Source organism: Gouania willdenowi, chromosome 5 (genome assembly GCF_900634775.1).
Source record: "Gouania willdenowi chromosome 5, fGouWil2.1, whole genome shotgun sequence".
NCBI lineage: Eukaryota > Metazoa > Chordata > Actinopteri > Blenniiformes > Gobiesocidae > Gouania > Gouania willdenowi.
This window is the reverse complement of record NC_041048.1, coordinates 14,120,663-14,146,374: the sequence shown is the minus strand read 5'-3', so window position 1 is coordinate 14,146,374 and position 25,712 is coordinate 14,120,663. Positions and strand designations below refer to the sequence as shown.

At 37.9% G+C, this 25,712-nt stretch overlaps 1 protein-coding gene across 1 annotated transcript in view; it reads right to left on the bottom strand.

Annotated features, from left to right (window-relative positions):
* megf6b (multiple EGF-like-domains 6b) overlaps positions 1-19,067 on the bottom strand; it is a 48,013-nt gene extending 28,946 nt beyond the window's left edge. Inside the window, exons 1-2 of the mRNA XM_028448114.1 lie at positions 18,924-19,067; positions 16,570-16,692 (exon numbers count right to left, since the gene is read on the bottom strand). Coding sequence (XP_028303915.1) covers positions 16,570-16,692; positions 18,924-19,023 — 223 coding nt within the window. The 5' untranslated portion in view covers positions 19,024-19,067. The remainder of the gene's footprint in view (positions 1-16,569; positions 16,693-18,923) is intronic.
* Positions 19,068-25,712: the final 6,645 nt, after the last annotated feature.

The following is a 25,712-nucleotide window of genomic DNA, read 5'->3' as shown; positions in this document are numbered from 1 at the left end:
TTTGATGAGGATTGGTTTTCCGTTCTCTTCTCCCAATGGTGTGATGTAAATCCTGCAGTTCGTTGTCCACGTCTTTAAAATCTTTCCTCCTTTTTTTTATTTGGCGTGCCTTCCATGCGATGCTTGCATTTTTTTTTGTCAGGCTTTCATTAATAAAAACCTTCGTTTCCTTCAGCTTTCTTCCTTGCTTCAGTAGTTCTCCTTTGAATTTCATATTCGTGAAGGTTATTTTTACAGCTCTATTATCATTTTTCTTTGGCAGGAGATGGCAGGAGTTGATGTTGTCAGGGTTCAGGACAATGTCCTTCGACTCCAGGTAGTCAATGACCTGTTGTTCAATCGATTTTGTTTCTTCGTCACTCGCGTAACTCCTGGGTTTTATCTTTAGGCCTGTGATGATGACATCTTTCTCTCTTTCCTTTTGTTCCAGCTGTTCAACCCTGGCATTCAACAATTTTATCTCTTCAGCATTTCTTTCATTCTTTTCTTTCAGTACCTTTGCTTCGCTTTGTAGGTTTTCCAGTGAGTTTTCCAGCGTCTTTTCCAACGACTTTATCTCGGCAGATAGGTTTCGTAAACCCTCGCGTATCATCTCCTTGACCTCTTCCAAACCCGAATTGGGTTCTGAAGGGCCTCCCTGTGGTTTTTTCACCATTTTCCTTCAGTCTTGGGCCCAATTTTTCAGGCTGTTCAGCTGTAGCCAAGGTCGTGTTATCGTAGCGAATGAAAACACGTCTGCTCTCTCCAAAGACCAGAGACCAGTTTAATTTTGTTAAAAATGTGTGTTTAAAAAGATTAATTATTATAGCATTTGAAATTGTTTGTTTAAGACTTGACAAATAAATACCATACACTCATGTTAATATTGTTAAATATAGTTGTTAAAATGAAAATAAATTAAGATTAGAAGTGGAAAACCTTGTTTAGAAAAAAAATGGTACTGATTTAAAATTGTAAAATAAAATGTGATACTTGGAGAAGGTTAGAAAGTTGATAAGCAAACTTTGATTTCAAGGAACTAGTGGTTGTCTAATTGTTGTTGTATTGTGTATTTTCCTTATATCTATAAACAATACCTTGAATAAAATGAAAAAAGTAATTGAAGGTCTGGTTCTTTGAGTGAAGTCCAGTAAACACATCCAGTGAAGAGAAGTTATTTTCAAGTCAAGAACAGCACAAAATGGAGATTGACTTGACAATAATGTTTATTTTTAGTTTAAAATGGTAACAGTAATAAATATGATGGAAAAGATCTTGATTAGAACATCAGCTGAAAATACAAGGGTCAGTCTTGGTCCCACACCAGGCGGTAGATTACCAGAAATGATTAGAAAAATTATAGAAATCAATCTATTCAAGAGGCATTAAGAACTGTTTTATTCCATTTATTTACAAAATTAGTTTATTTAAAATGTGTGTTACTCGTTCATTCCATCATTATTCTCTGTAGTTGCTTTTTTCACAGTATTCTGAGCAAAATGTTGTTGTCAGACAAAGGGGGTACTTGGATTCAGAAATAAGAGAGGGGTACATGAGTTAAAAAAATAAGTTTGAAAACCACTGAGCTAGATGTTAGTCCTTTGAATCTTCTATCTTTCTCCAAGAGGAGAATCTCTGAACAAAAGAGAAGCATAAAATCACAGATGATATGAATGGCAGCGTGCCTGTGTTGGAGAGCACGCTGATTAGGGCTGAGAACGATGTTATCCTTGTCTATGCTTCCACTGATCAGTCTGGACCTGCTCAAAGTAAACTGCAGGTCGAGGCCAAACTGCATGTTGTTCTCAGACAAAAGACGGTAGGTTAGATATTAATTCAGTGTGTCAGCGCAGATCGAGGCAGTAGAGATAAGCATGGGGATTGATTTAAGAATCCTGTCTTTTGTATTAAATTGTGCATGTTCAGTTTACTTTAATGTACGTCACAAAACAACCAAATAAAACTTACCATAATGGGTACACATGGGTCCCTGTTGGGCTCACTGAAGTTGCTTTTCTTCCAGTGATAAGTTTCCGTCTAATAATAGTTTTAAGTGACAATAACGAGACTATGACTGATAAAAATATTTTTAAAATACATGTGAAAAAACACTACATCAAATATATTGATATTTACATCAACTAATAAATTATATTGTTCACATTGAATGAAATCCAATCACAACTAAGATGATTTTTTTAGAAGGTATCCTATCAAAACTACTTTTGTTGTGTGGAAGGTGGCATCTCTAACAGCAGAATGGCCACAACAATGTCCACTGTGCACTTGTGCAAAGATCTGATGGATTTCTGCACACAAACAAATACTATTGAGGTAAGGAGGATGTTTAAATAATATTAATAATAATAATCATTATCATAATGATAATGATAATGATAATTTATAGGCTTTCATCCCTGCCACATCAATACTGGATTAATAATGACTGAGGCAGCGAGCATCAGGGGACGTAACAGCAATCAAGTCATGCACAGTACACAACCCCTCACAGTAACCAAATACCTGGTCATACACACTGTAAATGCATTTTTCTGTGCTACATTTGCTTGTTTTACATATAAGTTGGAAAAATATACATAGACATAACTTAGCAGTAGAATAAAATGTAACCCTTGAATTTCCTGACTCATCAACAACCAAAATATAACAAAGACAATCACACATTACCTGCCCTTAAAAACTGAACGCTTGATTTCATTGTCCATGACCCTTTCTCTGGCAGGAAGTGATTTTCCATCATTTATTTCTAATCTAACCAGCACAGCATATTCTTCCATTATATCTGATTATGCAGTTTATATAGTTTTTAATTTTTTTCATTATCAATCATTGCTTATTCATTATTTTTTATTTTTAATCAGTAAAATTAAAATGGGTAAATGTTCTGATGTATGCAGTGACGTGCTGTGAGGTTCATGACTGGTGAGGTAATGACTTCTCTGGACTCAGATTCACACATTTATGAACCCAATAGAAGCTGAAATGCATTTTTTTTATATATATGATTTTAATTTGTGAAGTTGTAAATAGAGAGCAGTTATTTCATTGTAGTTTTACTTTTATTCTGCCATTGTACGATATTTTTCTAGTATATATTGTATGTTCTTGCAGTAAAATGGTATGACTTTGAATGTCGTACCATTGCGTCCCTCCCCTGTTGTCACTGCACGTTACTGGACGTTTGTACAAAGTAAAGTTATTAAGGCATTAACTGATTATCTTGATGAAATTCATACACTCAATTCTCACTTTATTTTTTTGGTAATGCATTAAACACATTTTTGTTATATATATGTCCACTACAGGTACCCTTTGAACAAATACTGCTTCATCTGTTCATGATTTCTCAGCCCAGCGCTGCTGTACTCTCTTTTATAGAGCAGCCACGATGGTCATATGGATAAAGTAGAACGTGTGGTACCGCTTCTTTGACCTGGTTTTTTTGGTGGTACAGTGATATGAGAGAATACAACAGATCCAACAGATATTCATGAAGATAAAGATGACCTTTATTAGTCCAACAGGAGGAAATTTACACACATTCAGCAGAAGAAAAATGGAAAAAACAAAACAAAAACAGCATAATAAAAAATAGAAGATATACATATAAATATTTGCACCACCTTTGATGTTCGGACACTAAATAGTCACCAAACGTACAGCCAAAAAAACTTGAAAGATACACAGACAGACAGAGCAATGCATGTCCTATTACTCATTACGTTGTGTTACAGCGATGGTGTTATCAGACACTTGGGCGGGCGGGTGGTGGTGGTGGTGGTGGGGGGGAACTTGGCGTGGTAAGCCAGGGATGTCTCACAAGCTGAGACAATCGCGGTCGCTGCCTTGGGTCGATGTTCAGGCACTGGTTAAGGAAGTCTTTGCATTCATAAGACAGGTGGTTACATGGGGGCTTTCGTTCATTTATGAAGCGCATGGTGTGGAAATTTTCTTCACCGTAGAGGCTGCACAGCATGGCCCCTATTTGCCAAACTGTAGTCGGCTCTGCGCTGTACTGCCCCTGTAGATAGTACTCTGGTGGTGCGAAGTCATAAGCACCAACAAGTTCTGTGTATTGCTTTTCTTGGTTTGATCTAAATGTGGCACAGCCAAAGTCAATCATCCTGATTGAGATGTTTCCTTGGACCAGGGAAACCAAGATGTTATCTGGCTTTAAATCACGGTGAAAGATCCCGTTTCTGTGCGTTAGCAGGGCAGCAGTGACTAATTGCTGGAAGATGGTCTTGGCCTCGTACTCTGGGATCTGTCCCTCACTCATCTTATAGAAGTCATTGAGGTCCATTGCTTTCAAGGGTCGCTCCATAATTATCAGAACTTCATCCTCTAACTCGTAGACATCCAATAGTCCGATGACACCGCGGTTTTCCCAACTACCATTGCAAAAGAGACCGGCCGCCTGGGCCATGAGGACCACCTCAGATATCTCTTTACAATAGCATCCGTCCCTTTTCACCCACATGTATTGGACTTTGTCAATCGGAATATGCTTAATTGCTACAGGTTTAGAGTCAGAGAGGCGTATTCCTGCGACGACAACTCCGCTATGGCCTTTGCCGACTGCTTTAAATTCCTGATATTTCTGCTTAAAGTCATCAGTATTCCTGTTGACTTTGACAATGTTTTCCAACTTCATCATTTGTGGTTTTGAGGAGGAGGAGGATGAAGATCCTTTGCTGTCTGTGCTGCTGGTTGCTCCTGATAAGGTGGAGGATGGGTAGTCAATGCTGGACGTGCACGTGTCGTCCTTCAAGCTCTCTGAGGCCCCAACACTTTGGGAGTCCTCTGTTGGGACTTTAAGTGATGACCGTTTAACTTTAATGATTTTTCTATGTTTCTTCTTCTCAAAGCCATCGCTGTCCAAGCAGGACTTCTTTCTGGTTGTTTCACCATTTAACTCTTCTTCAGCCTTCCTTTTCTTGCTCCTCATCTTATCCTCAGCCATTTTTATCTGTGCCTCTGTGGGAAAGACCACTTCAAGATGACGAGTGAGGTTTAGTGGGATGGATTCAGTGTGTGGTTTTATGCACAACTATGAATAATAGATGATCAAGATGAAAGCCAAAGTCAGCTAGTGAGTCTCCAGGGTGGAACATGAAAGCCAAAAGTAGGAGATGAACGTTCCAGTGTTGCCATGGTGAAGGAAGTCCAAAAGTTCTTTACTGTTTTAACCCTTTAAATTCAGCAAGTGCTATTTATGCTTTACAATCACAACCTCTTAAAAACTGACATATAGCCCTTGTTGGACTAATAAAGGTCATCTTTATCTTCATGAATATCTGTTGGATCTGTTGTATTCTCTCATATCACTGTACCACCAAAAAAACCAGGTCAAAGAAGCGGTACCACACGTTCTACTTTATCCATATGACCATCATGGCTGCTCTATAAAAGAGAGTACAGCAGCGCTGGGCTGAGAAATCATGAACAGATGAAGCAGTATTTGTTCAAAGGGTACCTGTAGTGGACATATATATAACAAAAATGTGTTTAATGCATTACCAAAAAATAAAGTGAGAATTGAGTGTATGAATTTCATCAAGATAATCAGTTAATGCCTTTATAACTTTACTTTGTACAAACATCCAGTAACGTGCAGTCACAACAGGGGAGGGACGCAATGGTACGACATTCAAAGTCATACCATTTTACTGCAAGAACATACAATATATGCTAGAAAATTATCTTACAATGGCAGAATAAAAGTAAAACTACAATGAAATAACTGCTCTCTATTTACAACTTCACAAATTAAAATCATATATATAAAAAAAATGCATTTAAGCTTCTATTGGGTTCATAAATGTGTGAATCTGAGTCCAGAGAAGTCATTACCTCACCAGTCATGAACCTCACAGCACATCACTGCATACATCAGAACATTTACCCATTTTAATTTTACTGATTAAAAATAAAAAATAATGAATAAGCAATGATTGATATTGAAAAAAATTAAAAACTATATAAACTGCATAATCAGATATAATGGAAGAATATTCTGTGCTGGTTAGATTAGAAATAAATGATGGAAAATCACTTCCTGCCAGAGAAAGGGTCATGGACAATGAAATCAAACGTTCAGTTTTTAAGGGCAGGTAATGTGTGATTGTCTTTGTTATATTTTGGTTGTTGATGAGTCAGGAAATTCAAGGGTTACATTTTATTCTACTGCTAAGTTATGTCTATGTATATTTTTCCAACTTATAACACACATAAGACAAGCAAATGTAGCACAGAAAAATGCATTTACAGTGTGTATGACCAGGTATTTGGTTACTGTGAGGGGTTGTGTACTGTGCACGGCTTGATTGCTGTTACGTCCCCTGATGCTCGCTGCCTCAGTCATTATTAATCCAGTATTGATGTGGCAGGGATGAAAGCCTATAAATTATCATTATCATTATGATAATGATTATTATTATTAATATTATTTAAACATCCTCCTTACCTCAATAGTATTTGTTTGTGTGCAGAAGTACATCAGATCTTTGCACAAGTGCACAGTGGACATTGTTGTGGCCATTCTGTTGTTAGAGATGCCACCTTCCACACAACAAAAGTAGTTTTGATAGGATACCTTCTAAAAAAATCATCTTAGTTGTGATTGGATTTCATTCAATGTGAACAATATAATTTATTAATTGATGTAAATATCATTATATTTTGATGTAGTGTTTTTTCACATGTATTTTAAAAATATTTTTATTAGTCATAGTCTCGTTATTGTCACTTAAAACAATTATTAGATGGAAACTTATCACTGGAAGAAAAGCAACTTCAGTGAGCCCAACAGGGACCCATGTGTACCCATTATGGTAAGTTTTATTTGGTTGTTTTGTGATGTACATTAAAGTAAACTGAACATGCACAATTTAATACAAAAGACAGGATTCTTAAATCAATCATCATCATTCTCTGGTCTTTTGAAGAGAGCAGACGATAAGACGACCTTAGACACCCTAAGAAAAGAAAACTTGGGCCCAAGACGAAAAGAAAAATGGTTAAAAAACTGCCTGCAGGCCCTTCAGAACCCGATCCGGGTTTGGAAGAGGTCAAGGAGATGATACGAAACCTCAAAGACGATCTTTCTGCACGGATCAAAGCCGAGATAAAGTCGTTGGAAAAGACGCTGGAAAAATCACTGGAAAACCTACAAAGCGAAGCAAAGGTACTGAAAGAAAAGAATGAAAGAAATGCTGAAGAGATAAAACTGTTGAACGCGAGGGTTGAACAGCTGGAACAAAAGGAAAGAGAGAAAGATGTCATCATCACAGGCTTAAAGATAACACCCAGGAGTTACGCGAGTGACGAAGAAACAAAATCGATTGAACAACAGGTCATTGACTACTTGGAGTCAAAGGACATTGTCCTGAACCCTGACAACATCAACTCCTGCCAACTCCTGCCAAAGAGAAATGATACCAGAGCGGTAAAAATTACCTTTACGAATGTCAAATTTAAAGGAGAACTACTCAAGCAAGGCAAGAAACTGAAGGAAACAAAGGTCTTCATAAATGAAAACTTGACAAAACAAAACGCAAGCATCGCATGGAAGGCACGCCAAATAAAAAAAGGAGGAAAAATTCTAAAGACGTGGACGAGAAACTGCAGGATTTATATCACACCACTGGGAGAAGAGAACGGAAAACCAATCTTCATCAAAACGATGGAAGACTTGGGAAAATACGAAGGATCCACCTAAACAACAACATTACTGATAGTAATCATGGATATGGACCCAGATCTATATAAACACTGGAAACAAAACTCAGACTGTGATTATTTTACTGACACTGAATTCAATGTGGAAACCAAGAGTAAAAAAGGTCTGTCATTTATTCATTTCAATTGCGAGGTGGTGGGGTGATTAAGGATTGCATTACTGCCTTGCTTATGAACTAAGACATGGTGGTGTGTTTATACAAGAAAGGGTTAAATATAGCAGTGGAAAACACAACACTGCCAAGGGAGCTGACAACAGCTGGAGTGGCCTTGATGTGGAGACAAAACAAGATGAACTTTTTTTTGAACTGGAGGTTGATACGAGTAGCGATGGAGAGGAGGAGGAATAAAAAAAAAAATTTTAAAAAAAAAGACGGCACTGACTAGATGAGAATAAATCATACACAAAAAAGGACTGTTCAGAACAACTTAAGAATGTATGACCAGAGAGACATGTAAAGCCATGTAAATTTTCGATGTACAAAACAGGGGACGGGACCTGAATAACCTTTTTCGGCATGTACAAAAAAAAAAAAAAATAATAAAAAAAAAAAAATGAATGTAACCAAGTGAATGTAACCATGTCGAAAATGAACTGAATAATGAAAATGAATAAAATAAAAATAAAAATCCACATGCTTATCTCTACTGCCTCGATCTGCGCTGACACACTGAATTAATATCTAACCTACCGTCTTTTGTCTGAGAACAACATGCAGTTTGGCCTCGACCTGCAGTTTACTTTGAGCAGGTCCAGACTGATCAGTGGAAGCATAGACAAGGATAACATCGTTCTCAGCCCTAATCAGAGTGCTCTCCAACACAGGCACGCTGCCATTCATATCATCTGTGATTTTATGCTTCTCTTTTGTTCAGAGATTCTCCTCTTGGAGAAAGATCGAAGATTCAAAGGACTAACATCTAGCTCAGTGGTTTTCAAACTTATTTTTTTAATTCATGTACCCCCTCTCTTATTTCTGAATCCAAGTACCCCCTTTGTTTGACAACAACATTTTGCTCAGAATACTGTGAAAAAAGCAACTACAGAGAATAATGATGGAATGAACGAGTAACACACATTTTAAATAAACTAATTTTGTAAATAAATGGAATGAAACAGTTCTTAATGCCTCTTGAACAGAATGATTTCTATAATTTTTCTAATCATTTCTGTTAATCTACCGCCTGGTGTGGGACCAAGACTGACCCTTGTATTTTCAGCTGATGTTCTAATCAAGATCTTTTCCATCATATTTATTACTGTTACCATTTTAAACTAAAAAATAAACATTATTGTCAAGTCAATCTCCATTTTGTGCTGTTCTTGACTTGAAAATAACTTCTCTTCACTGGATGTGTTTACTGGACTTCACTCAAAGAACCAGACCTTCATTTACTTTTTTCATTTTATTCAAAGTATTGTTTATAGATATAAGGAAAATACACAATACAACAACAATCAGACAACCACTAGTTCCTTGAAATCAAAGTTTGCTTATCAACTTTCTAACCTTCTCCAAGTATCACATTTTATTTTATAATTTTAAATCAGTTCCATTTTTTTCCTAAACAAGGTTTTCCACTTCTAATCTTAATCAATTATATTGAATTATTGGTATTTTATTTTCATTTTAACAACTATATTTAACAATATTAACATGTGTGTATAGTATTTATTTGTCAAGTCTTAAACAAACAATTTCAAATGCTATAATAATCAATCTTTTTAAACACACATTTTTAACAAAATTAAACCTAGGTATTTTTAAGCAATGTGGATCATTTTTAAACTACTTATTCATACAACTATACTTTTAACTGTTTTAACATAACTTATTTGTATTTCACATTAACCCAATCCAGTTTTAATTACCCAGTTACCATGGCACCTGAAATAAGCTTAATAAATCTTTAAATAAACAAGTATGAAACTCAATAAACATTCCTGTAATTGTCTATTTAAACAAAATGTAATTCACTCCATACTCAATAATGTTTTATTTTTTAATAAATTGTCTAAGCAACAGAAGTTTCTATGAAACCCGTGGCTATTTCGAGGTGCTTACCAGATGTCAATCCAAACATGTAAAAACTCTTTGCACATAAAATTTTATAACAAAATTGAGGGTAAAGAACTCTTTCCTCTTTAAAGGTCATGTCATGCTATTTTTCATCCATCTCCATTTGTTCTAAGAACCCCAACAACATAGTATGTGAGGTTTATTTTCCAAAACTCGCCTGTTTTACAGAGTTTTAGCCTCTGAAAAGTCACTTTCTGAGCAACTCTACACAAACAGGCTGATTTGCGACCAACATGCATTTTCATGAGTGGGCGTGTCTATAGACGGGACACTGACTTCCTCCTCCCCGCACGGTGACGTAGGGCCAGAGGACGGCACGCCCACTCCGTAGCTTCTTTATCAAAATTATAATATCATGGGAAAATATCAGTTTTTAATGATATTCTATTTTTTTTAAAGGGTCTGTAAGTGTTTCTACATTCTTTTGCTCTGTAATGCACTCATATACAGTAACGTGAGTAAATGTAATCCGTTACTTTGACAAGAACTAAGTCAGAATTAACACAGTTTGCTTCACTGGGACAAGAAGCACAGGGTGCTTTTCTCTCCGACTGTCCGACAGGGAGGTGTGTGTGTACATTCCAGAATGAGGAACTGGTGCCAGGTTTATCCTCTCATTTGTTTAATGGTTCGTCTCACAGACCTGCAGCTAATTTATCTACAATGTGTGGACAAAGGACAAAACCTGAGCTTCTAAGGATACCTCACAGGTGTGTGTATGTGTGTCAAGACATTTTCTGGAGTATTGTTTCAAACTTTACTTACCAATAGACTAAATAAAATGAGCATCAAACCCATTGAAGATGTTACACTTCATCACATTAAACAAAAAGCTTATTCAGAATCATAACCTACTGACACGACTCCATAGGCAGCTGTGACTTGCAGTCACTAACAGTAAAGTAATTAAAAAAAACATATTTAAACATTGAAACTACATGTAACCAACTATATCCTTCTGGTTTTTTGAAAATGTATTGCTTTACTAAGGAAAATTGAGTGTATGGGAAATACTTAGTTATTGACAGAGGACCAATTAGTCAGTGCAAAGGTTGGCAAACCAACACTTTTATTTTGATATTTATGTATTTCATTTAATTTAAATCTGCATTTGCCAGTTTTCCTGTTTTTCAATCTTTCACATTTTAGAATGACAAAGAAAACGCTTTAAATCCTTAAAAAATAAAGCTAAAGTTACTTTAGCTTCAAAAACACTCAAAGCGAGAATGCAGTTAAAGGAAGTGTTATAAACTTTTTTTAATAGTGAATATTAACAAACAAGTACAGATACAGACGGGCATTTATGTGGTTAATACAGCCAGGATAATAGACTGAATGACATACTGTATATAATTAGAAAAAAATTAAAAAGAGAGAAAACATGAATAAATTAATGAAGATAAATAAATAATGATAAAGAGGTGATGGGGAAAAACAATAACACTTTCAGACATACAGTATATGTATCTATTACATTATTTAGTTTCACAGCTTTTTTGTTACACGTTTTAAGATATTAAAATATAAAATTTACCTTTTGTTGTTGTTCTAGCCACATTTGTTAGCTACAGCCAACAGAGAAGAAATAATATGATGAAATGTGATCTGAAGAGTCTTATTTTGAAAAGTACCCGGATGTTTTAATGTTTAATAAGTGCTTAATTTCCTGTTTCACTGTATTTGCTCTGTGCTGAGTTATTGCGTCGTGCTCCGGCATTCGCCAGAAATAGAAGTCCTGCGTATCTCTGGCGAAGGGTTCTGTACTGTCGCAGCTGGGACGGAGCGAAACCGCAGCGCACTGGACCAGGTGGAAATTAATGCATAGACTTGCTCTGCTGCCGTGGCAGAGATGTAACACAGCGGACCCGCATCCAGTGGAAAATGGGGGTCAATGCGCTTTGAACATGTTTCAATTGAACTTTGTTTTGGGCAGGAGCCTCGCAAATCCCATGAAATCACATCCCGCGAGACTTCGCTGCAGAAAAACGGATGCTCCAAACCAAGCATAAATAGCACTTGCTGAATTTAAAGGGTTAAAACAGAAAAGAACGTTTGGACTTCCTTCACCATGGCAACACTGGAACGTTCATCTCCTACTTTTGGCTTTCATGTTCCACCCTGGAGACTCACTGGCTGACTTTGGCTTTCATCTTGATCATCTATTACTCATAGTTGTGCATAAAACCACACACTGAATCCATCCCACTAAACCTCACTCGTCATCTTGAAGTGGTCTTTCTCACAGAGGCACAGATAAGAATGGTTGAGGATAAGATGGTTCGAACCATAAAGAGCAAGAAAAGGAAGGCTGAAGAAGAGTTAAATGGTGAAACAACCAGAAAGAAGTCCTGCTTGGACAGCGATGGCTTTGAGAAGAAGAAACATAGAAAAATCATTAAAGTTAAACGGTCAACACTTAAAGTCCCAACAGAGGACTCCCAAAGTGTTGGGGCCTCAGAGAGCTTGAAGGACGACACGTGCACGTCCAGCATTGACTACCCATCCTCCACCTTATCAGGAGCAACCAGCAGCACAGACAGCAAGAATGCTGCCACGACACCCCTGAACTGGTCTGACCCTGTCTGCCTCAAAGAAACTTCATCCTCCTCCTCCTCAAAACCACAAATGATGAAGTTGGAAAACATTGTCAAAGTCAACAGGGATACTAATGACTTTAAGCAGAAATATCAGGAATTCAAAGCAGTCGGCAAAGGCCATAGCGGAGTTGTCGTCGCAGGAATACGCCTCTCCGACTCTATACCTGTAGCAATTAAGCATATTCCGATTGACAAAGTCCAATACATGTGGGTGAAAAGGGACGGATGCTATTGTAAAGAGATATCTGAGGTGGTCCTCATGGCCCAGGCGGCCGGTCTTTGCAATGGTAGTTGGGAAAACCGCGGTGTCATCGGACTATTGGATGTCTACGAGTTAGAGGATGAAGTTCTGATAATTATGGAGCGACCCTTGAAGGCAATGGACCTCAATGACTTCTATAAGATGAGTGAGGGACAGATCCCAGAGTACGAGGCCAAGACCATCTTCCAGCAATTAGTCACTGCTGCCCTGCTAACACACAGAAACGGGATCTTTCACCGTGATTTAAAGCCAGATAACATCTTGGTTTCCCTGGTCCAAGGAAACATCTCAATCAGGATGATTGACTTTGGCTGTGCCACATTTAGATCAAACCAAGAAAAGCAATACACAGAACTTGTTGGTGCTTATGACTTCGCACCACCAGAGTACTATCTACAGGGGCAGTACAGCGCAGAGCCGACTACAGTTTGGCAAATAGGGGCCATGCTGTGCAGCCTCTACGGTGAAGAAAATTTCCACACCATGCGCTTCATAAATGAACGAAAGCCCCCATGTGACCACCTGTCTTATGAATGCAAAGACTTCCTTAACCAGTGCCTGAACATCGACCCAAGGCAGCGACCGCGATTGTCTCAGCTTGTGAAACATCCCTGGCTTACCACGCCAAGTTCCCCCCCACCCCCACCCCCCCCCCCCCCCCCCCCCCCCCCGCCCAAGTGTCTGATAACACCATCGCTGTAACACAACGTAATGAGTAATAGGACATGCATTGCTCTGTCTGTCTGTGTATCTTTCAAGTTTTTTTGACTGTACGTTTGGTGACTATTTAGTGCCCGAACATCAAAGGTGGTGCAAATATTTATATGTATATCTTCTATTTTTTATTATGCTGTTTTGTTTTGTTTTTTCCATTTATCTTCTGCTGAATGTGTGTAAATGTCCTCTTGTTGGGCTAATAAAGGTCATCTTTATCTTCATGAATATCTGTTGGATCTGTTGTATTCTCTCATATCACTGTACCACCAAAAAAACCAGGTCAAAGAAGCGGTACCACACGTTCTACTTTATCCATATGACCATCATGGCTGCTCTATAAAAGAGAGTACAGCAGCGCTGGGCTGAGAAATCATGAACAGATGAAGCAGTATTTGTTCAAAGGGTACCTGTAGTGGACATATATATAACAAGAATGTGTTTAATGCATTACCAAAAAAATAAAGTGAGAATTGAGTGTATGAATTTCATCAAGATAATCAGTTAATGCCTTTATAACTTTACTTTGTACAAACATCCAGTAACGTGCAGTCACAACAGGGGAGGGACGCAATGGTACGACATTCAAAGTCATACCATTTTACTGCAAGAACATACAATATATGCTAGAAAATTATCTTACAATGGAAGAATAAAAGTAAAACTACAATGAAATAACTGCTCTCTATTTACAAATTCACAAATTAAAATCATATATATAAAAAAAATGCATTTAAGCTTCTATTGGGTTCATAAATGTGTGAATCTGAGTCCAGAGAAGTCATTACCTCACCAGTCATGAACCTCACAGCACGTCACTGCATACATCAGAACATTTACCCATTTTAATTTTACTGATTAAAAATAAAAAATAATGAATAAGCAATGATTGATATTGAAAAAAATTAAAAACTATATAAACTGCATAATCAGATATAATAGAAGAATATTCTGTGCTGGTTAGATTAGAAATAAATGATGGAAAATCACTTCCTGCCAGAGAAAGGGTCATGGACAATGAAATCAAGCGTTCAGTTTTTAAGGGCAGGTAATGTGTGATTGTCTTTGTTATATTTTGGTTGTTGATGAGTCAGGAAATTCAAGGGTTACATTTTATTCTACTGCTAAGTTATGTCTATGTATATTTTTCCAACTTATATGTAAAACAAGCAAATGTAGCACAGAAAAATGCATTTATAGTGTGTATGACCAGGTATTTGGTTACTGTGAGGGGTTGTGTACTGTGCACGGCTTGATTGCTGTTACGTCCCCTGATGCTCGCTGCCTCAGTCATTATTAATCCAGTATTGATGTGGCAGGGATGAAAGCCTATAAATTATCATTATCATTATGATAATGATTATTATTATTAATATTATTTAAACATCCTCCTTACCTCAATAGTATTTGTTTGTGTGCAGAAGTACATCAGATCTTTGCACAAGTGCACAGTGGACATTGTTGTGGCCATTCTGCTGTTAGAGATGCCACCTTCCACACAACAAAAGTAGTTTTGATAGGATACCTTCTAAAAAAATCATCTTAGTTGTGATTGGATTTCATTCAATGTGAACAATATAATTTATTAGTTGATGTAAATATCAATATATTTTGATGTAGTGTTTTTTCACATGTATTTTAAAAATATTTTTATTAGTCATAGTCTCGTTATTGTCACTTAAAACAATTATTAGATGGAAACTTATCACTGGAAGAAAAGCAACTTCAGTGAGCCCAACAGGGACCCATGTGTACCCATTATGGTAAGTTTTATTTGGTTGTTTTGTGACGTACATTAAAGTAAACTGAACATGCACAATTTAATACAAAAGACAGGATTCTTTTAATGGTGAATATTAACAAACAAGTACAGATACAGACGGGCATTTATGTGGTTAATACAGCCAGGATAATAGACTGAATGACATACTGTACATAATTAGAAAAAAAATTAAAAAGAGAGAAAACAGAGAGAAAGGAGAGGAAACATAAATAAATTAATAAAGATAAATAAATAATGATAAAGAGGTGATGGGGAAAAACAATAACACTTTCAGACATACAGTATATGTATCTATTACATTATTTAGTTTCACAGCTTTTTTGTTACACGTTTTAAGGTATTAAAATAAAAAGTTAATCTTTTGTTGTTGTTCTAGCCACATTTTTTAGCTACAGCCAACAGAGAAGAAATAATATGATGAAATGTGATCTGAAGAGTCTTATTTTGAAAAGTAATCGCATGTTTTAATGTTTAATAAGTGCTTAACTTCCTGTTTCACTGTATTTGCTCTGTGCTGAGTTATTGCGTCGTGCTCCGGCATTCGCCAGAAATAGAAGTCCTGCGTATCTCTGGCAAAGGGTTCCGTACTGTCGCAGCTGGGACGGAGCGAAACCGCAGCGCACTGGACCAGGTGGAAGTTAATGCATAGACTTGCTCTGCTGCTGTGGCAGAGATGTAACACAGTGGACCCGCATCCAGTGGAAAATGGGGGTCAATGCGCTTTGAACGTGTTTCAATTGAACTTTGTTTTGGGCAGGAGCCTCGCAAATCCCATGAAATCACATCCCGCGAGACTTCGCTGCAGAAAAACGGATGCTCCAAACCTTCTTATAACACTTTGTATTACTTTGTTGTTTCACGTCTAATGTGGCAGTCATAATTTTAAAGTATAATGCTCAGAAATGTCCCGGCCTCCTCTTCTGTTTACACATACCATGTCCTGTGACGTGTATTTGCGGAAAAAGTGGTTCCATAGCGACACATTTCAATATCAAAACGTCTGAAATACCTCCTCATCAAAGCTTCAAAACTTTTGAGCGATATTTTAATTATTTTTTTTTTTTTTTCAAATTTAGGAGTTTCCATTACCAGTTTTTATTGCACTATTTAGATTTTGTGCATTTCCAAGGGTAATGGAAACAGCTTCTGTTACCTCACTCTTTCTAAACTTGACAAATCTAGCTTTAAATTGACTGCAATAGTGAACGTCTGGTGTGCATCTGTGATTGTCTGGGATGAACCAGAGTGAGCTGTATAGCTGGCTTGCACTCAAACTAGCAAAGTACTCTCTGATCATGATTATGATAAGCAGGTTTTAAGGAAAGTTGGATATTATTTCACTCACACAAAGCAAAAAAGTGCAGACAGTTCAGTAAACCTGCATTTACTCACGTAGGCAGGTGCGCCCGTCAACATGAAGGCGGGAACCCGGTTGACATTCACAGTGATAGGAGCCCCTAGTGTTGACACATCTGTGTTGGCAACCTCCGTTATGGACTTGGCATTCATCGATATCTGCAGGGAAAGAGAAAAGAGAGAAACAGGGGAAAAATGAGAGCAATTTAGGCTAATCCTCTCATTATGAGGAGAAAAAAAGCTGAGGAAACATTGCCAAGCTTTAGGAGGAATCCAATGCAGCCTTAAGGATAAAGAAGTACTTCAGTGAGGATGAGAGGATGATGGATGAGAAGGGAAAGTGTGGTACTCTGCAAGTGCAATGCAGCTCAAGCAAACGTGCCTCCCATGTGGTAACAACTACTGAACATTTAAAATCAAATTGAAATTCCTGAGCTACTAGTCGGAGTCCCATGGGGGAGCAAACATATGGAAGCTTACATCCTACGATGCAAAACGTACACAATCCTCTCAGCGGAGCGTGAGGATTGTAAATAAACACGAGGAGTTCTGCATTCTGAAAAGAAACGTAAGCACGTCAGGGGTCAGACGCTCATAAATGGTTTATTGAGTCCTCACAGACTCCCCGTGAGATCTGAGCTGATTTCTGAAGCCCTGTTTAGACAAACCAGCTGATCTCAGGAAGATTAGGACACATCAAACCTCCTCCTTACCACGTCAAAAGCAGGTCACATGTGTGCTTAAACCAAATATGATCCAAGCAGATATAGAAGGAAGTGTGAATGTCATGTCCAGGCCAGTGAATTCCAGAATAAACCGCTGGTCTGTTATGAAACACCGATGATAGCCAAGTCAAAAGTCTGACTAAGAAATGTGTTTTCCAAAACAGTGCAGAGTCTGGCCTGCTTTTTATTTTCCTTTATGTTAAACATTTGTGTTAAAAGGAATTTCTTGTTATTGTCTTCATTTTTATATTACGCAATGTCACTAACAGCACATTGTAAACAAACCCTTTAAATAGTTTTTACACTCACACACAAAGTAAATAAACATCATCTCATTGCTTAAGTTGAGAATCATTTTCCCATAAATGTGCAAACAGTGGGCCTGTAGTTCAGCTTCTTACAGATGGAGATCATGCCAGTTTTAAAACTACAAACACATTTAATTGTCCCGAAACACGAACATAGTCTGAAATTAATGAAAAATGCGTTCATGTTTCACTCAAACAAACAAGTGTTAGGACTACAAATACACATCTTTGTAACACGGAGGAAGACAGTGTGTATGAGAGGTTTACAGGATCCCATTACAGTATTTATGTTTCCATAAATTAACATATAAATCAGGTCAAACTCTTTTCCGCTGATGCCAAACGAAACGAAACGAAAGAAAGAAAAAAAAAACTGTGCAATAATGGTTCAATATAAAGGGATCAAAATAGGCTTCTTTTCTTCAGAGAAATCCTCCTTAAGACCATCAATCTTCCAGATCTCAAAGCTGATCCAACTTCATTCAAGTAATTTTCCCAGATTATCATTAAAATGGAGGACGGATCAGCTTCTGGACATTCACTCTGTTGAATTCAGCTTTAAAAAACGCTGGCTGCTCCTGTTTTTTCCCTTCATGCTGCATGTCGTCCTCTGGTTTGGGTGTTCATGAAATAAAACTTGCATTGCGGAGCTCCAGCGCGCAGTCTTCAGCGTATTCCTTTCAGCTTGATGGGTTTCCAAGTCTCGAACATGATCCGTGCTGAGCCGGAGCCAAAGCCGCAGCAGCCACTGGTTCTTATTGTGAACAAACTCTTCCCCTGTCTGTGGTTACCTTCACTGCGCTATTGGTCCCATAAAAATACATTTTGATTAGTTTACTCTTGGTGGTTTACTATTACATGCAATGAAAGGTAACACTTGACCTGTCGTTGAAGAAACTCTAGAGAAAAAGTCAAACTAACCCTTAAAGACACATTATGATGAACATTTTCCAGACGGGAGAATAAAGGGAGGAAAAAGCCAAAGAAATGCTGACAATCTGTCAAGTAAGTGTTTGTTAAATAAATAGCCTTGTGTTTGTCAGCATGACAAAAACTCATGTTTCATGGATTTCATTTTTAATGTGGATGGAAATAACCTCCCCTGCTCTGATCGCAGCAGACACGCTGGATTAGCATCATGTGCTACTGTGCTCCATGCCTAACCACTGACTGCACACAGAGTCTATAAACAAACAGATGAATGACATGACTGATCTCAACTGCATAATGAAACCATTAAACACACACAGTCGCACACACACAAACACACAGTTAATAAACATTGTTTTCCGAGGAGAGCTTTTAAAGCCGCTCTCTTTGCTCTGCCGGCATTTCCCTCGTGAAAATGGCAACCCACCTGCCAGGTATCCGTGGTATCCATGGTGACAGTGAGGCCTGATGCAAATCCTCCTGTAGTAACTGTGTGGATAGTTGGCACCAGACGCAGTGCAAGCCATCACCTCGAGGATCACCCCAAACAAAGTCCACCGAGCAGGCGATAAAGCCATGACTAAGGTATGAATGCACGCTCACAAAAGGAAGCTGAGTCTAAAACATATCTCATAAAATGCTGTTAAACAAAGAAATGAGCTGAAAACCTTGACATGGTCCTATTTAAATGAATTCCCACATTTCTAATAAAGATTCCTGGACTCAAATTACTTTAAATACTTCATATTTACTGGGACCACTGCTATTTTTGCTCCCTCCCATCATTTTTTTATTTTTTTTTCTGTTTCACCCTCCCTTCAAACAAAACTGAATCACATCTTAGTTCCACCTCCTCATCCTCTGTCTCGCCCCTATTGGTCCTCACACCTTTCTCTGGTTTCAAACATTTTCTCACTCACAGATTGTTGTTCATATGTCTAATCTTTGCAGGTGAACAGACTTCAGTTTCTGTAATACAGTAGTAGAGTAGAGTAACTTTATTGACTCCGCAGTGAGGAAATTTACTGTCATGACGGCTCAGATAAAGTGCAAGAAAAAAAGACAACAGAGAGAAAACCCCAAAAGACACCCAAAAATTAGTGCAACGAAGAACATAAAATACGACAATAATCGATGATTTATGACATTTTAGCATCTTTAGTCTGCTGTGTTTTTCTCTCGATAAATGAAAACGATTCATGAGAAGACATCACTTTATTATTAAAGATACATTAAAGTAAACTGGCAAGAGGATGCAGTTTTTACATTTTGTGCTAGTTTTGTCAATAAACTAAAACAATACAAGTCAAGTCTAAAATGTGCCAGAAGTTAGAGGATGTAATGCTAAACGTAAAAAAAAAGAAGAAGAAAAAAAATGTAGCATCATCTATTCAGTTGCTGGTCACAAGGCAATCTAATAGAAAATTAAAGCGAAACAATGAGTAAAGATGATTAAAAAAAAGGCATTCAAAACTCTTAAAACAAAGCTGCATTATAGTATCTGTAACATACAACCTGCACAAGTCAAGCCAACAAGTAGGAATTTAAAATGCTAAGCAGTGTCAGAACAAAGAAACATGCACTCAGAGATTTTAAACATATTTGAGGAGAAGCAGACTCCCCAAATGAGAAGCAAAGACAACAAAAGAGAACATTGTTGGCAGAGCCTTTGTTCCACTCTCCGTTAACACAGAAGACTGAAACTTAACGATTAGCCTTTATTAGGACAGGTGCTTGGCATCGCTCGCACTTTCACACATCGCAGATCCGACATGTGAAGCCCATTCGTCATGGCGACTAAAATGTTGACACTGCTGCGCTACACTCAGCAGGAAGACTATTACGGTTGGCAAATTACGCTTACATCGAAGCCATTGATATCACCAGGCTCAGCGATCGCAATAAATCAAAGCATTTCTAAAAAGTAATTGGCAGAGCGATGAGTTTTTCAAATAAATCACATTTCAAGTTTCAACAGAACAAAGGCGGTTACATTAAAAGTCCAGCACGTGTTGAATTATTGATTGTTGTCATGGTTTTTGGAGATTTTTCAATCTGACTAAATGCAACGCTAAATCTCATTTAGCTGGTATTAGCATGTCCCACATAGATTAGATTACATCTAATTGGTTGTTTTAACGTCATATTACATTTTGCTCTACACTAACCTAACCAAACATCAGAATTAACCACTGACTGGAAAAAATGACTTCTGATTCATGTTTTTCTTGAAGAGCATTTTTTGTAGCATTTATTTCAAATGACAAAAATATTACATTATACTTTATTCATAATAAAGTCATCATGCCTTTGGATAAAGAGTAAATCAGTTTACAGTATATGTAGAAGGATTCCAGGTCAGTGTTTGTGGATCACATTGTTACATCGCTTTCCACGCTGCTCTAAAAAGTTTGGTAGAGTCTGGTATGGAATTGATATTTATTATGTATCAGAACATTAATGGATGATCACAAGTGAGTGACTCCCTCACTCTCTTCTCATCAGTTCGTCAGAGAGCCCTGTATGTGCATTCACAGAGCCATATCTGTGTTCTCCCAGCTTCTTAGGCCGGGCTATCGGACTCTAAACGCCACTCACTTTGTTCCTCTTCTTCTTGCTGTGTACACTAGTTAAAATCACTACTCCTCTGTTATTCGTGAACGGATCAGGCTGAAATTTGGTAGGTATAACCTATGGATGTGTACGCATCGACGTTCAGAGACAACTTTTTTATTAAAAAAAAATGAAAGTCGATTTCTCATTTATTTGGGAGTCAAATATTACATGGGGCCCAATACGCCACGGGGCCCCATTTCTCAAATGACTACTTCTTCGCTAATGCTCGTTGAATCGGGCTGTAATTTGACATGGATATTCTATGAGTGAATGTCAAGTGCCTCTCAGAGACCTTTTTGAAAGGGAGGGTTGACGGGGGCCCGCCCCCTTTTCCGGTAATTTGTAAATTTATCGTAACATAGTCGTGTGACGTGTCGTTTCAAAGGCAATTCAACGTAGATTACAACTTTATGTCGCACAATTTCATTTGTTTTACTCGGTGGAACCGAGTTATTTCACTGAATTCTCTAGAATGTGGTACGTGTTATTCGGCGCGGAGACGTTCTGCGGTCCCGGCCGTAGTTCTTCAGAACTTGTTTTGTTCTGGATATGTTGTTAAAGGTACTACATGTAGTGCAATATTTTTATGACAACTATGAATGTTTTATTCTTGCAAAAAATAAATAAATACTGTTATGTTTTTTTTGTCACCATCACCAACGCTCTATAAGAAATGGTAAGAGAAAGAGAACAGTAAGAAAATAGAAGGCAGTGTTACACCCTAGTGGGGGTTGTGCAAGGGAAAGGGAGTTGGGGGGGGCATTACATTTTCTTGTGCTGGAAGTTAGTGTGATGTTACTGTTGTGCATATTGTGCAGTGGAGTCTAATATATGAAGTGATATATGAAGATAGACATTACACTGCTTTAGTACAATGAGGGTGACCATGAACAGAGGAAGTGAATGCTGCTTACATATATTATAGAGCTATTAGTTGGGATCCAATGTATCTAAAGTTATGCCCTAACAAAAGCTTTCCCAAAGCCCCAGTCATGCCAGTGCATCCACAACCATGTGTGTGGAACAGCTGCTATTGTGAACCATAGCTAGGCAGCGAACCATAGGCCGTCCCCAAGGGGAACCAAGAAGGCCCCAACTCTGACCCCAGGGACGGCAGCAGGCCCCCAGGCCAGGACACCTAGGAAGACGCCACCAGCTTCTCCCAGCTTTTAAAGCCATAGATGTCTTTATCCAGCTAAATATGAAAAAACCACGCCTTCCCCAATTCACGTCTGCATATTTCATGCCATTTTTAATGTTTGATATGCTGAGGCAGTAGTATTTCTCAATGGGGGTACGCGTACCCCTAGGGATACGTGATGGCACTACAGGGGGTACTTTAAAGAGAGAGAGTGGAAAAATTAACAAATAAAGTGTCAGTCTTGGTCCCACCCCAGACGTGAATGACCAGAAATTATTTAAAAAACGATAGAAATAAATCTGTTCAGGAGCCACTAAATCAGTGTTTTTTTTAACATTGGGGTCAGGACCCGGGGTCACCTGGAGTTTGAATGGGGTCGCCTGAAATTTGTGAAAAATTAGAATAGATTTTGGAAAATTTTGAATTTTTTTTTTTTTTTTATTAAAATAACAATATACTTTCATTTTGTGAAATATGAATCTTGTTCAAATAAAATGTAGTAAAAAAAATAAATATTTGAGCTCAAATATATGGTAAATGGTAAATTATTGATATAAAAATAGGATCACGATCCAAAAAAGATCGGGAACCACTGAACTAAATTGTGTTTCTTTCCACTTATTTACAAAATGAGATTCTTTAAGATGTGTGTTATCACTCGTTCATTGTTTTAAAATAGTTTTTCTACCAAAATATTGTCGTCGGACAAAGGGGGGTACTTGACAGAAATAAGAGAAAGGGGGGTACGTGAGCCAAAAAACCACTGTGTCTGTGCATGTGCCTCACAGTGTTTGTTAGCATACATTCAAAAAATAAAACTCCACATAGGTGACGTGTTCAGAGCTTCTTTTTAAAAAAAATAACATGCCTGTTGGGATGTGTTATATTAAAGCGTAGATAGTGACCCTTTAACGTGAAATCATGTGCAAACTCCCAAGCGTTACCGACCTTGACATGTTTTTCCATCTTCGTTGAGTTTCTGTCCTGGAGGACATCTGCAGTAGAAACTTCCTATAGTGTTGCAGCACAGAGCTTCACAGCCTCCGTTGGTCTCTTCACATTCATTCACATCTGGAGGAGGAGGAAACACTACATTATTTTCACAGTGACTAAAAATCACAAGTACACGGGAGCTACAACGATCAGGGAGAAAAACAGGAGTGTCAAAACTAAACAAGAGAGACATTTTCTTCTCTTTTATGTCAATCCCAATTGTTTCCATTTTCTTCTGAACGTACAATTAGGTATTGAGAAGTGTGAGAAGGTCACTGTGCTGAGGAGCTTTATGGAAACTACTGCGAGAAACAGCGCGAACAATTTCCATTCATCAGTTTTTGCTCCCTGACCCAGAACCACAATCGAACACACAAAGTCTCTACTTTATTCTGCACAAGCAGAGCACGCTGCCAAACCTGTCATCAACCAAACCACATAAAATGTCCTCCTTTCCAGCTCTTATACTACACACATTAGTTCTGGCAATCATTTGCACCATAAATACACATTTAAAAGTACAAGTTCTGCACTTTAAATAGTTTTTCACTTTGGTTTTCTATTCGAGTGAGGTCAAGTCAGAGCCCATCACTTCTGGAAAAGTTCTCGGTCATCCAATTCATCCTGGGAGTTTTTCCATTAAGAACTATAGTTCCAGCAAATGCACTCAATCAATAGGATTCCATCCATTTTCAGACCTGCTTGTTCCTGTTTTTCAGGGTCACGGGGGTCTGGCGGTGCCTATCTTTGGCTCATGCTGGGCGCTGTGTGGGGGTGCACCCTAGACAGGGCGCCAGTCCATCGCAGGGACATACACAAACACAAACAACCACTCAAACTCACATTCACTCCTACGGGCAATTTAGAGACTCCAATCAACCAAACAGTCTTCCGTGCAGCACAGGGAGAACATGCAAACACCACACAGAGGGAACCCGTGTGTCCACCCCAGGGCTTGAACCCAGGACCTTCTTGCTGTGACGTGGACGTGCTAACCACTAAGTCACCGTGTGCCCCCAATAAGATTTACATGTAGAAAATTCACCAAATAATTGACTTGGATATATTTAAATACATTTAAATGTACTTTATTTTTGTACTTCCTTGTTTTATTTGTGCAATGGGTTTCTTTTTATATCCCTGCATTTTGACTTTTTTTAATTGTTCTTTTTAGGTATTTTAAATCTGTTTCCTTATTTGAACACAAAGTGTCCTAACGGTTTGTTTCTTATGACATTTTGAAAGACTTGGACCTTATTCTTAGCTCTTTTTCCCAGCAGATGTGGAATGGTTGGATCAGCAGTCGGCTGGGTGCTGTTTTTCCATGTGTGTAGGAAAAGTGCAACACAAACACTTTTCACTCTATGTTAGCCTGTGACATACGTGGAGTTTGCAGGGGGCAGTGGTCAAAAGTTTTTGTTACAGTTTTCTCAAATTAATAAAAAAAATAAACTATTCTAAATATAATGTACATAATGTAAAAATATTTTAAGTGCCATAAAACACGGTGACTGTACAAAATATATGTGAATTAATTCGTTGTTCTTTTAAAAATACAAGTTACTTATTGGCGCTCGAGTCATGTGACATCATCTTCCTGTCTTTAGGTTGGTTCTTCTTCTGTTGCGCAATTCTTCTTCAAAATGTAAAAGGTGAAGCGACGCTGCACCCAGCAGCTCGTACTGCAGCAAAAATGAAGCAGAAAGTGGTCGTCGGCCTGATTTCACCATGAATTTACAACGTTAAACGACGTGTTGACACAAATGTTTGTCGTCATTATCGTATATATTAGACACATTGTGGTTGGCACAAATTTGGAGACGGTTGATATAATTTAAATTCTTTTAGCCCCCCACCCCAAACAAGAATCTCAAACTCTGCCTATGGCCTGAGACTGTATATATGTAGTTTTGTCAGGAAAGTATCAGGCCAAGGAGGTTTTCTTGTTATTATGTCGGGCCAACAGATGAATCTTGGATGGAACATCATCACGTAATTTTACCCACTGGGCATTAATCAGCTCGTAAACTGTCTCAGTGTTCATACGTTAAGAGGAGAAGACTGCAGAGAAAAGAAGTGTAAAGAACATTTTTTCTTGTAAAATGTCAAACGTTGCAGTGCCAGCATTAACCCTGCCAATTAAATGATTTCCCTCTCCGTTTAAAACATCTGGAAACAGTCATGCTATGGATATTTATTCTTCTTCTGAGTGCTTAACACGGCCATAAAGTTGAAAAGACATGTTGTGTCTGACAAGATTTTACCTTTACCATCAGGGAAAAAACGTTGATACACTAACAAAAAACGTAATTTATTAAAGGTTTAAGCCCAATCCTTAGAAAATGTAACAAAGTTTATAGTCTAACTTTAACTCTGGCACTGTACCACAAGTCACAGTGTCCTGGATGAAAGGGAAAATCTGTTTCTAAAACAGTACATTTACCTTGTAAAACTAAAAGAATTTAT